The 13,989-nt window shown below is 40.2% G+C and overlaps 1 protein-coding gene across 2 annotated transcripts in view; it reads right to left on the bottom strand.

Moving 5' to 3' along the window:
* TTC3 (tetratricopeptide repeat domain 3) overlaps nucleotides 1–13,989 on the bottom strand; it is a 58,052-nt gene that overhangs the window by 18,813 nt on the left and 25,250 nt on the right. For both annotated transcript variants that reach the window (XM_035116758.2, XM_035116757.2), the window contains exons 18-32: nucleotides 13,671–13,808; nucleotides 12,924–13,004; nucleotides 11,747–11,859; nucleotides 10,274–10,400; nucleotides 9,307–9,426; nucleotides 9,043–9,144; nucleotides 8,864–8,956; nucleotides 8,552–8,613; nucleotides 7,893–8,029; nucleotides 7,441–7,770; nucleotides 5,835–6,086; nucleotides 4,694–4,740; nucleotides 3,717–3,770; nucleotides 2,183–2,259; nucleotides 808–960 (exon numbers count right to left, since the gene is read on the bottom strand). In XM_035116758.2, coding sequence (XP_034972649.2) covers nucleotides 808–960; nucleotides 2,183–2,259; nucleotides 3,717–3,770; nucleotides 4,694–4,740; nucleotides 5,835–6,086; nucleotides 7,441–7,770; nucleotides 7,893–8,029; nucleotides 8,552–8,613; nucleotides 8,864–8,956; nucleotides 9,043–9,144; nucleotides 9,307–9,426; nucleotides 10,274–10,400; nucleotides 11,747–11,859; nucleotides 12,924–13,004; nucleotides 13,671–13,808 — 1,886 coding nt within the window. The remainder of the gene's footprint in view (nucleotides 1–807; nucleotides 961–2,182; nucleotides 2,260–3,716; nucleotides 3,771–4,693; nucleotides 4,741–5,834; nucleotides 6,087–7,440; nucleotides 7,771–7,892; nucleotides 8,030–8,551; nucleotides 8,614–8,863; nucleotides 8,957–9,042; nucleotides 9,145–9,306; nucleotides 9,427–10,273; nucleotides 10,401–11,746; nucleotides 11,860–12,923; nucleotides 13,005–13,670; nucleotides 13,809–13,989) is intronic.

Consider the following 13,989-nt stretch of genomic DNA (forward strand, 5'->3'; position numbering starts at 1 on the left):
CAGGAGTCAATGCTTTGGGGGGCAATGATTAAAACTGTGTGAGTTTCAGGTGCGAATGTGTCAAGGAAAAAGGAACTAGAGATGCACACAAAAGAGAGGAACGCTTTAGAGAAGAAACACATAGGAAAAGAAGTGGCCCATCGGATTTCCAATACCCATCCCTTAAAAAATTCATTTCCACTTTTCTTGCTTTCTTCAGCAGCTAGAAGGCAGAAGTAAACGTCAGGAAACAAGAGAAGAGGAGGAGGAGGAGTTTGGACTTGATATCCTGCCTTTCACTCCCCTTAAGGAGTCTCCAAGCGGCTAACATTCTCCTTTCCCTTCCTCCCCCACAACAAACACTCTGTGAGGTGAGTGGGGCTGAGAGAATTCAGAGAAGTGTGACTAGCCCAACGTCACCCAGCAGCTGCATGTGGAGGAGCGGGGAAGCAAACCCGGTTCGCCAGATAACGAGTCCACCGCTCTTAACCACCACACTGGCTATTCTGTTAGTGCTGAGTAATCAGTACCCAAGTATAACCACTGGTAATCACAGGAAGATTTCAATGTCAGGACAGTCTGAAGCACATGCTCTTGTTCCTATGCCTTACTGCTAGCACCTATGTGCTCAATCCCCAAACTGCTTTTGAAATCCAGGGGAGTTAAAAGATTCCGTTTTGGAGTTTGGGTGGGAGCAGACTCGAGAGAAAACTCTAAATCCCAATCCTCCTCTGGGAAGGGGGATGGTGCCTGTATCCAAGGGACCCCAGCTCTACCTCCATTCTTTTTTTGTTGTTGTTGAAAATAAAGAAGGAAATGGAAACATACTCATATAAGCTTTCACATGTTGGGTCTGGGTAATTGTCCAAAATTCTCTGGTAACTGCTACCGGAGGAAAAATTATTATACAAAGCTTCAAATATCGCCACCTGCTCATTAAGACCATCTGGGATTCTGAAAGGGTCACGTGGATTCATAAAACTGTTGGGAAGACAAAGAACGGACTTTAAGAAGAGCAAGCTTCTTATGAATGGAAAGCTCCCCATTCACAGTGAACAATAAAAAACTCAACATAGGCATAGGCCATAGCAATAACAAAGAGACAGGCTTTCAAGCGTAAGATGAAGATTAAGACAGAATAAAAATAAACTAAGACAATAAAAAACAACCTCAGCTGTACAATTTACAGTCAATAATAGGAGCACTGACATAGTCTGGATATTTTGCAGCTGTAAGGGCAACAGTACGTACTTTCTGGGTTACCTCCTTATTAATATCTGCAAATAAATGCTCTACTTGCTACCTGTCTATTAAGTTCAATTCATCCCACCAGGAATTACGATAGGAATGTCCCTCTTATGTCATCAGAGATGGAACACTGATATATATTCATGTGGGATATTTTCTGTAATGGCTTCTCAAAAATCCAATGGCAGAGATTTAACAGGAAAATTATAACAATGTTTCCCTGGAACTGCTGGTAGCATTTGAATCTGGAGTAAAGGATTTCCTCAGGGGGGGGGGGAGGACAGAGGTTCAATAAATAGAATTTGTCATATTTAAATATCATCATAGCACATCTTAAACTTGGTTACAAGGCACTTTGCACTTCCAAGTTGTCATGGATTCTGTTCTTAACTATTGTTGGGGGCATAAAGCTTAATTAATTAGTCCATAAAAAAACCCATGTTGCACCTTTCTAATTCTCAGTCACTCATTTAATCAATAGATCAAGAAAAAAATACAAGGGTTTCATTTCTCAAAAGTAACATTTTTCAGGTATCACAGCCTCCCAAGACATTGGGAAAGCACTAAATTGTAACAATGAGGAATTAAGATGTTGAATTGAATGTTACCCTATTAGTTTGGGAGTGTTAAGTGAATCAAGCTGCCTGGTTAGTAATTTTATTTTTCAGTTTTCTTTATTTAAATACACTGTAACAATTGCAGTTCAAAGGCTTATATCTCTTTTCTATAAAATGTCACTACGTGCTTCAGGTGCCATAAAAAGCAAAACGAAACAGAGGCACATGCATAACTCTCTCACTGGAATCAAAGGAATTTAACAGTGTACTAGTGTTCTCAAAGGTAAGTCCCATTGAGTTCAAACAGACATACTTCCAGGTAGGTTAGTTTAGGATTGCAGGCTAAAGGTGTTTTGGCAAGAGCGTGCTCCATGCATTTTTTGTGTGCCAGAACTTACAAGGTGCTTTCTTCTGAAAATATATTGTCTTCCTCTCGAGTTACTGTACCAACTCCACCAGACAGGACTAAAATAGACTAAATCAACAAGGAAAGAATTGAAACTTGTTACATAATGACATGTAAAATTTTAAATCTTCAGAATTCAACAGACTCGTTTATATAATCCTTCTTCCCTAGTTCACATTTATTCAGATGCCCCCTTCCCCCCCCCAAAAAAAACCCCATGAGGTTTGGCAGTGGGATTGTATGAAAAGTAGATCACTCCACAATATTCAACTGTGCCCCCCACTGACAGAAGGTTCTGTTACAGTGGAAGCTTCTCTTCAAGGCAGGAGGGAGGCAATTTTCACTGCTTCCCTCTTCAACCCCCTCCTCCCACACACCCCCAATCTGGATTGGAAGGGCATTTGGAACAACATGGGAGGTGGCACTGGCATTGAGGTGCAGGAGAAAACCAGCTCGTCCTCCTCCTTCCTATCCGCAGGAGCAACCTCTGGAGCAGAGAGCCTTTCAGCAGCAGTGGGGCGCAGCTGGATACACACCCAATTTTATTATTCAAAACTAGAAATACAAAGCAGGTAGAATACTCAATCCAGAGTGACTCTTTCAACCTGCAGCATATGCTTTTCTCCAAATCTACTGTTCCGCTTATAGGCAAAATTATCTTGATAATAGACAGGAGCGTAAAAAGCCGCCTTATATCACAACAGACTATTTTCGGATGAACAAGAGATAACTACTATCCACATTGACGAGCAGCAGGTCTCCAGGATTTTGGAGAGGGAACACGATCAGTCCCACCTGGACATGTCAGGCACCACCTCCTACTGAGCTATGGCCTTTCCCCCAACTGATTAATAATAACAACAACAATTTATTTATTTATTGATACCCCATCTGGCTGGGTTTCCCCAGCCACTTTGGGTAGCTTCCAACAAAAGATTAAAAAATACATTAAAACATCAGACATTAAAAACTTCCCTAAACAGGGCTGCCTTCAAAAATCTAAGGAGCTGGGCCATGCTGCTCAGAAGTCCCGGTCTCACTCTACCCCACTTCTGGCCATGCCAAGAGCAATATGCCACATGCCAGAAGCAACTGCCTTGTTGTTTCATCTGAACCTGGGCCCAAGGTTTGTTCCCTTCACATCAAACCACAAGGGTTAAAACCAAGCTTTGCTCTTGGCTTGCTGGTCATGGCCTGGCTGGAGAGAAGCAAATCACACGCCCAGCTTCAGGTGATGTGACAAAGCCAAGGCTTGTGGTTTGCTGCTCCTGGCATGGCTAGGGGCATGGAAGATGCAAAGTAGGGGCATCTAAGTAGCATGCACTACTAGCACACTGCTCATCTGCATTTAAGTTAGCTAAACATCAGCTATGGTCTAACTTGGCATGTGAAGCAGGCCTGAGAAAGTCTAGAAAGAGTGAAGGAGAGAAGAAATTGAAGAGAAAACAGCACATCGGCATTTACTAGCTTCGCTTCTTTTGCTGCGTTCTACCAGCATGGGCTCCTTCAAATAAATAAAGATATACCTTTGGTTCCTTTGTCTTCTTTCGGTTTCTGTTTTTAACTTTGATAGTATTATTCTAGGCAGAAAAAGAGATGGTTTAGTAGTGACCACCACCAGGAAAAAATATTAGCATAACACTGCTTATTTTATTTGCACATTCTATTTCCATTCTTCACCTTCGCTAGCAAGGGAACAAAACCCCTACACCTGCTTCCTCAGTTCTTTTCTACTTTACCCCTTCAGAGCAACATGACGTCGTGTATAACTATTTCAATAAAAGCTCATCATGATGACAAACACCAAAACTAGATGATCGCCGTGTGGTGGTACCTCCCCCTTTGAAATGCTCCTCTCTCAGATATGAGGTTGGTGCTATCGCTTTACTTGTTTTGGTGATAAGTGGAAAAACATATTGATTTGCCCAGGTTTTTGCAGGAGTCTGTTGAGCCTACTACGAGGTTGCATGCCCTGCTGTGTACGTACAAAGGGTCCCTTAAGGGATGCCAGAAGGGTCTGCAGGACAAGCCACATCAGCAGAGACACGGTGTCTCTAACAAGCTAATAGGCAACATGAGAAACACCAGAAATTTGGTGAATACTGGAGATTTAAGTCTCAAGATTCCAATATCACGTGACTGGGCTGAAAGGGGTTTGGAACAGGTTTAAGTCTTTCCTTGCCTTGTTATCATCCCCACCGCACCTCAGAACACCCCTTTTCAGGGACTTTCACTAGCATTAAGTCCCACTGGTTGAGCTGTGGTGAGGGACACCCCGGGGAATCTCTGGCTCAGCTAGGGGCAAAGCCAAAGATCTCCTGAATGGAAAGCTCTCTCATCCTGGCGGACCGTGGGTTTGGACTGCGCTGTAACTCTAACAAATGTATGTTATAAAAGCAGCTGTGCAATATAAGGGAAATGCTCTACCTAAATATATTAGAAAGGGTTCTGATCGCAATGTATTTGTTTCAATTTCAAGAAAGGAATAAACATAAAAACTTACTGAGACAGTTGCATTCTCTTCCTTCCTTATTACAGTATACCGATTATCTATTTTTAAAATAAATTTTATTTTAAAAAACGGAACAAAAATCTAATACAAAAGCACAAAACTCTCAACGGTTTTGAACAATTGCACCATAACTTTAGTAAATAGCCCCCTGTCCTCTCGCGGTTGTGCATATGCTTTAAATCATTATACAGTGGTACCTCTGTTTAAGAAAAGCCCGGTTTAGGAACCTTTTGGTTTACAAACTCTGCAAAACCGGAAGTAGTGTCTTGGTTTGAGAACTTTACCTTGGTCTAAGAATGGAATCCGAACAGTGGGACGGCAACGGTGGTGGGAGGCCTCATTAGGGAAAGCACGCCTCGGTTTAAGAACAGTTTTGGTTTAAGAACGGACTTCCGGAACGGAATAAGTTCCTAAACCAAGGTACCACTGTACTATATAGAGATATCTAACCATGTTGTCCAAATAATTACAGTACTTTGATAAGAGACCTGAGTTCTTACAACAGAGTATAAATGATATTTTTAGCTGCGTAAAGCCAATTGTTCTGAATCAGAAGAAACTTGCCTACGTTTCTTCTATCTGAATCAGAAGAAACTTGCCTGCTGAAATCAGTACAGTTGTACCTTGGTTTTTGAACGCCTTGTGACTCGAATGTTTTGGCTCCCAAATGCCGCAAACCTGGAAGTGAGTGTTCTGGTTTGCAAACTTTTTTTGGAAGCTGAATGTCCGACAGGGCTTCCAATTGGCTGGAAGCCGCTCTCTTGATTTCTGAACTTTTTCAGAAGTTGAAACGACTTCCGGAACGGATTCCATTCGAGAACCAAGGTACGACTGTACATGTTTATGACTAAAGTGATATTGAATACATAAACCACCATACACAGCAACAAATTCAGAACCCGCCCCATCCAGAAAGCAGCATCTCCCCACACCTGCAATTAGGAGGATAATGGAACATGGGGTTTTGCATTTCCCTTCCCACGTGAGCTGAACCACTTGCACAGAACCTACAATTTACCTCGTCTGAATCCTTTCGTGGTTTCCCACTCTTGTTCCCCTCACAAAACTGATAGAAGTCATTGATAAATTTAAAGGGATAATGAACTCCCTTTGATCGTTCTAGTATACTTACCCATGTTATCAAAATAGTCATCTAAGTACTGAAGGAGAGATGGAAAATTCTCTCTGTTCTCTTCTAAGAGCCATAAAAAACACCGAAGTTCTATCAACGATAGCTCATCTATCATTTCTGGAGATGTGCAGGTGAACTCCCTGCCTAGTTTAATGCTATATTTCTCATTCCACAGCACTGCTATGAAGTCAAGATCAAGCTGTAAGATGTATGTTCCATACTTGGCGAAAAATTGTTTTGTAGCTTTTAAACCTGCAAAAATAAAAATAAATTCTAACACCAAAAAGTGGATTAACATAACAGAAGGTATTTTGCCCTCAGGGCAGACATGCACAAGGATTTGACCTGCTTACATTTCAAGGAAGCATTCTTTGGGGTAGATCTCCAAGAATTAGACCAACTAGACAAAGGATAGTATAGTGAAAAACTCAGGATCTGGAACTTGTTAAAATTACCAGCACCTGACTCAAAGCTGGGGTGGGGGGACGATACTAGGAGCCATTGCTCTTTGCAATATGCGGGGAGGGAAGCTGTAAATACTATTGTTGGTATTTACCGTTCACAAAACGGTTTCTGATCAAGTGAAGGCATTTGCTAATGGAAAAGAGGAAGCCATTTTCACCAGTACCCCTCCTCTCTGAAAATCTGCTCTAGAGGGTTGTGGAAACATCTGGAAGAGCACAGAATGTAGTGTGTGTGCAGGGAAACTCAGAGAAAATCACCCTCCTCTTCTCCCACCAAGTCATTCATAAAGGCCTCTGCCAAATGAGAAGTCCATCTGGATTGAGCCCACTGAGAGCTGGCTATGGATACAAGTATCCTATCATAAAGTAACTACAAACAAAACTGATTCACACAGCTGTCAGAAAATTGTCTGCCTGAACAGTATGAGAAAATGCAAAGATGCAAAAGCAAAACTAGCGGTGTACTGAGAGCAGGCATAGGCAAACTCGGCCCTCCAGTTATTTGGGGACTACAACTCCCATCAACCCTAACCACTGGTCCTGTTAGGTAGGGATGATGGGAGTTGTAGTCCCAAAACATCTGGAGGGCAGAGTTTGCCTATGCCTGGCTAAGAGTTAAGAACAAATGAGCATCTTGGTTTGAACGTCTTCTCAGCAAACAATTCTAAGCAGGACATGTGCAGTCTAATATATTGAGAGTATTTTGAGAATATTAAAGGAGCATAATAAAACTTGGAAATTAGTACAAAAATTAAAAAATAAGGAACAAGAATTGCATTGGAAATTTAATTATTGCTACCCAAATCTTGCTTGTAAAAAACTGAAAACAGCAATGATCAAAACTTTGGAATGTTGTAGGAAATTACAGTGCTGGCCAGCAAGGGCATACATTTTCCAATTACGTATATCCTTGCTTTTGATATTTAAAGCATAACCTTCTGCTTTAACTATAAATATAAACAGAGAGGGATTTGTTGACCCCAGTTCCTAACTTTTATTTTCCAGATCAGCTACAATCGCAGCCAGCTCTCATATCTAATGTGAACAAGCCTAATACATAAATGCTCAAGGGTTAAAACCCTGTAATGGAACTAAGCCTCAGTTTTATGCTACTGTATAAACCACAAATAACTTGGTCTTACCATTACTATCAAGCTGTTTCATTAAGTCGTGTAGTTTAGGATCCACTTCTTCAAGCTCACTTAAAACATGAACAAAAATTCTTGTTGCCACTCTATTATTTTTGTCAATGACGGAGCTTACAATCTGATCCATTACTTCAACTGAGGTGACACAGTTTGTTGAAAACAGTGTGTGCTCCGCTTCGCCAATTACCCACCACGAAAACAGTTCATTAAGAAGTTTGAAGCCATCATGTACACCTCTCCGTATTTTCTCAAAATTCTGCATAATAAGCTGCAGGACTCTATCCCCAGCAAAATAATTCTTGTGAACAAGACCACCACCACTCCCTAAGATTAAAAAGCAAAAACAAAACAGTGAATGCCCAGATACACAAGAGAAACGCAGGAACCCACATTGGGGGGGGGAGGGAATCAAGGTATTCTCAATACAGGTATTTACTGTCACATACCTTTATCACTATCATCATTTGATATAGAGTCTGCTGTGTGAAGTACTTCTGCAAAGTTCCCTAGTGACAGCAAAGTGTCTTCTTTCATTAATTTCCTCTTCAATTTCCTCTCCTGTTTTTTCTGTAGGGTCCTAGAACTGACACAGCCAACTTAAAGTGAAGCCTTTTATTTTTAAAGCAATTGGACATTTTTTCGGTTGAAATGTAAATATTCAAGACTACCGCTCTTTCAGGAAAAATAAGTCTCCTGGCCTGTTATATATTCTGTCAATCATATATTGACAGAAGCTCCCGAGAGAGTCAGCTGGCCTTTCAATGAGCTGCCTGTATCAATCATAGCAGACACATGAAGACGTAATCCGGCGGCAATCCTTATGTGAAGGTCATCACAACACTAAATGCGGACAGGCCTTCGAGTATCCAAATATATATTCAGGATTGTATCCAGTAAGGTCCTTCCAGCAAACAAAAGTCTCCCTTAACCAAAGGACGAGATAGAGACAATTTTGGCCAGTTTTCCTTACCCTACTCTGAATATTTCCTGCCTTGGACAACAGGTGGTGATACAAACCCCTCGTGTTCTTCAGTGAGACTAACATCTTGTACCAGCCGCTCTGAAAACTAACTGCTAGTATTATTTGACTAGCTAGGAAACTTACCTTGTGCATTCCTGTTTAACAATGGGCCTTGGGGGATTCTTGCTTTTTATTTTATCTTCAAACTAAGAGGAGAAAAGAAAAACGGTAGCTTCAAAGATTTATTTTCCGTCACAGCGCTTTATTAGAATTGTAGAAAATAGAATAGATACTGTTTTGACATTAGGTCAAAGCAAAGAAACGAAAATGGAATTTATATAGTATGACAACAAAACTGGAAATGTTGAATGCAGGTAATAAGAGAGGTTTCTTTTCATCTAATTCCATTTCTAGTACTTATATTATCAAAAATACCAACCAGAAATCAATTCTTACCTCACATTTGATTAAACCAGAGGAGCTGAAGACAGCAATATTAAAAATGAGACCTCTACAATCTGGAGTGAAACATAGCTCTCGAAGGAAGTCCTGTGGGTGTGAGCAAAAAAATGGACTTGTGGGTAGGATTTCGCTACAGAGGCTGCAGAAGTAAAGCACTAAATGTTTGATGTTACCTTGTCAGTTTTATCTGTATATCTTGCTGCTTTCAACTTCTTCCAACAGCTTACATGAAACTCCACGTTACATTGTTCACAGCAGGTAACACGTATAAAACCCTGAAGTTTGGAGATCACAGGTAAGTGAGCACTGTGAGTTCATGAGTAAGGCACCACTTATATTAGGAATATTCAAAACATATTTTGCATAAGCCTCTTAAGAGAAAGACCACCTAAATTAAAAAGTATTTGAAAATCCTGTTCAACGACCTTCATATTTACCTTGAAATCTGGGTCGCTAAAATAGATTTTTATTTTCTGCGCTTGGCACTGCTGGTAGCGACAAACTGCATGTGGAGCTGGAGGAAACCTGCATTCTTCAATGCGATCTTGCAATATAACCTATGAACCAGCAAAGAAAATTAAATACTGTAGCATCTGCCCTGGAAATTCTGTACTACCAAGTGTGCATGTTTATAAATGCAGTCTCATCTTGCAGAATACTGAATATTCATCATTTCCTCAACTTCCAATTTCTCCCACTTTCTACTTTCTCCCACCCCACAGAGTATTAGGCTGCCTGTTAGGTAGGAATACACAGTATTGCTCACAGATTCATAGAATCAGAGAGTTGGGAGGGACCCCAAGGGTCATCGACTCCAACCCCCTACAATGGAGGAATCACAGCTAAAACATCCCTGGCAGATGGCCACCCAAGCTCTGTTGATAAACCTCTAAGAAAGGTTTCCAAAGTAGTCCGTTCTGCTACCAAACTACAAACAAAGCAAATGGGTTTATTGCTCTTTAATTTTGTTCTGTGAGGAAGGACTCAGGGGCAATCTCAGTGATGACGGTACAAATAAGTGAATGGTAATTGACCTAAATACAACTTCTGATGCTAGGACAATTAAGCTAATTATAACTGAGGTATTCTACAAAGATCCCATATTCAGTGCAGCTGGCAAGTCATTCAAAAGACTTCCTTGCCATTCAGGGACCCTTAGCAGGTATTTAGATCCCCAATTGCTGAGGGCAATCTTCATACTGGAAAGGATGGACAGTGCAACACATTCAGGTACGCTCACCTCCACTGAAGATGATTGGAAGATTCTCTGCTTTACCAATTTGTTCCTTGATGTAGTCCTCAGAATATAGACAGAACTGATTCTGGACAGTCACCACAGAAATGATATACAAACTAGGTTTTGTTTTGTTTGGTTTAGCTTTACAGGGTAACCATCTTACTTACTTGAAATTTTTCTGTTCTTGTCTCTTCAATAACTATGGAAGTTGTAGGCCACGTCAATACACCAGGCATAATCTTATGACTAACCATGGTCTTTGATTTCAAAAACTGGTCCAGAGCTTCTGAAAACCTATCGTGTACACCAAAAGACTCAACATCACATGCTATATCCAAGCATCCCTAGTGTTGGCATGAAAGGTGAGTGTCATTTCTCTCCCCAGAACCCCAAACACAGTATGAAAATGGGAAGTAATTGTGGCTGGTTTAATTTTTAGTTCTGGCTATTTATTTATTTTATATACCACCCTATACCCAGAGCTCTCAGGACAGTTCACAGAAAAGATCACAATATATAAAATCAAAAGAACAACAATAACCCAATAACTCCCCCCCCAAGCGCTACATTTTAAAAGGGTATAGGATGTCAATCAGGTCAACCTGATTGGTTAAAAGGAACGTTTTTGCCTGGCGCCTAAAGGTATATAATGAAGACGCCAGGCAAACTTCCCTTGGGGAGAGCATTCCACAGACGTGGAGCCACTGCAGAGAAGGCCCGTTCTCGTGTTGCCCCCCTCCGGACCTCTCGAGGAGGAGGCACACAAAGAAGGGCCTCAGAATATGATCTCAGGGTCCGGGTAGGTTCATATGCCTTTCTAACAGGAGGTAAACGTGAACTCTGGATTCCATAGTCCCTTTCAAAATGAAGAGGCAGCTTAAGTCAATGACACAGTAGTGCAGTGGTGAGGGCTGCCACGATTGTTTACTCATCTTGCTTGCTTCCTGATCACTTTTGGCAACGGCTGCTTTCCCTAGAGCAAAAGGGCAGACTTCCCTCTTCTCCCAGGCAGCTTCTCACAAGTTATCAGAGGGAGCAGAAACCCATTTGATAGGGAACAAACAACCACTGAGGGCAAGCGGAAAGCAAAAGCAGCCTGTAGAACAGGAGTGGCTTAGAATCCCTCCTTGTCAGAAGAGCAAGCCATGGGGGAGTCTTCACCACCCCATGCTACTTGAACTGCATGCTGTAAGGCAAACTCGTTGACCAGGGGTCAATACAGAGGGTAGTTTGATTATGAGTGACCCCTACATCTTAAACAGCACCAAGCCATCAAGCAAAACTGTTGGCTATCACATTTCTTTCCAATTTGATCAAAGGCCACAGGCATATTTTTAGCTCTCTCACTAAACATATATTTCATCTCAAATAAGCCTGCCTTCACGGAGAGCGGTATTAGCGGACAACTGAATAGGTAAACGAAATTGTTGAATTCCTCCCTAAGGGTTCACATATGTGATACAAAAGTTTTGTCCTCTTTGGTCTTCCACTCTGACTATTCTTCTCTAGTGCGATCAGAGTAAATGCGAAACGGACAAATTCAAGAGGTGCAAGAACTGTCCTCAGACAAGGTATTTAAGGGATCAGGTTTTTAAAAGAACAAATTAGCTCAATTTCCAAAATCAACATATTATACTCACCTATTTTGTCTCAAATATACTTTTCCAATTCCATAATGTGCTAAGCAATCAAATCTCACTTTCTCATACTTCTCAATTATGTTATTGAAATGGTCTTTAGCTTTGGTTAGTTCCTTTGAAAGAAATGAAACGGTTTGATAATAATTTCAGAAACAAACAAAACAGCAAAAGGTAAAAGAAATATAAAGCAAAAATAGTTACAGCACACGATGGAGATTTCAAGACTTCTTGGGATAGCATGAAATCTGATAAAGAATGTTAGATGCTTACCGTAAAGGTAAAGCCAGTTTAAAATAACTGAGGTTGAGAATTTTGAGAATGACATGTGATGCCTTCGTAGATAAATCAGACCATTTTTGTTTTCAATATGTGTGGTATACCACAAAGGCTACTAATACCACAAGGATACAAAAGGCTTCCGAAGTAAAATAAACTAATACATTTGCCTTCTATGACTGTCAGCAAAAAATATAGGCACCTATGGGACAGAACTACGTGTTTCTCATATTATAAGACACGTCTTATATTTATTTTTCCCTCAAAAAAACCCAGTATGGCTTATTTTCAAGGGATGTCTTATTTTTTTCCTCCTCCTCCTGCCGCGGCCGGCATTGCTGCTGCGCCTATCACTATGTCTTATTTTCGGGGTATGGCTTATATTCCTTGAATGCTTAAAAATCCTGCTATGGCTTATTTTATGGGTATGTCTTAAAATATGAGAAACAGGGTATGCATGATAAATTTCCACCATACTGACATGCACTGCAGAAGCAAGCTACTTTTAGATTTTGAAATTTAAATGTCAGGATAGCAGTCCTGAAGTTTCCCAACTCCTTGCCTACAGGTCCTTGGATTCTTGAGTTTCATACTCTGTTTTAAATAAAACAATATCCCCATGACTGCACACAATTCATTGAACATATGGTTGAAAATCTTTGTTCAAATTGAAGATTATTTATACAATACATTTGCATATGGGTTCAACTTCATGATTTCAAGATTTGAAATTTGTTACAAATTTTTAAAAAATGGCATTTCCCTTCCATCATAATACCCTGCTGCAAACAGTTTAGATGGGAGCAAGTTATTAATTCCTGTGCTAGCTAAGTCAGCAGCCACCCACTGTTCTAATAAGACATTGGGGGAGGAGTCCAACACGTAATAGCTTGAATCTTACCTCAGGCTGCCCTATTCCAAGGAGAGCAGTAGCATAGCCATAGAGGATGACAACATAATCAACAACCGCAAGGTTCAATGGCTGCATCAAGTTTGAAAAATAATAATAATAAAGAGAAGACAAGGAAAAAATGTTTATCATTAAAAATCACATCCTCAGGTTAACAGAACTTGACAGAAAGAATAGTATCCATTGGAACCTGTACTTTATACACATTCAGTTTCTGCCTGCTCAACCGCATCTGATCCCTATACTAGACAAGATTACTTTGTTCATAAATCTTTAACCCAACGTTTTTGCAAATATCTAGGGTGATATACAACCAGGTTGTACTGAAGAGTAGACTGAAATCAATGGACTTAAGTAACTGCCCACTGATTTCAATTAGTTTATGCTGGTTATTTCTAATGTTGGATGCCACCCTTAGCCTTACAGAGAACTGAATCGTAGAAACAAGTTATTTTGCCTTTATAATTTACTATGACACAGAAATTAGAAAGACAGTTTCCCTTTGTCTACACAAAATGCACAAAACCTGTAAGATGGATTTCAGAGGCACTGAAAAACCATTTTGCATATTCCCTGTTCTGTTTTCCAGAAATTTCAATTACTTAGCACAATATAATAGTGGATGTACTTCTTAATAAAACTAACCTTTACCCTTTTCTTATGAATGCTTAAAAGAACCATAAACATATACAGAAGGTAAAACTTATCTTGAGCAGACCATGGCATTCTTCCTATTACCTGTAGGTTGGATGGATCTAGAATATTTAACAATCGTGCAAAGGATTGTTCAGCATTGTGAAAGCGTTGATCCATCAAAGATATACACCCATCTTCTACAGAACTCTTCAATGTTTCTAATGACAGTATTATATTCCCCTGCAGAAATCAACAAGGGACAAATGTTGTCTGTTTCCTTTATCAAAACATTACGCTTATCCAACCAGTAATACATGTTGTTTGAATTTAATATTTTGCATTTTTATTTCATTTTACAAAGATATTACTCAAATTTTAATTCTGTAGCAATCTTAGGGAGCTGAAATGGCACGCAAACTGT

The sequence above is a fragment of the Zootoca vivipara genome, chromosome 4 (genome assembly GCF_963506605.1).
Source record: "Zootoca vivipara chromosome 4, rZooViv1.1, whole genome shotgun sequence".
In the NCBI taxonomy this organism is placed as follows: domain Eukaryota; kingdom Metazoa; phylum Chordata; class Lepidosauria; order Squamata; family Lacertidae; genus Zootoca; species Zootoca vivipara.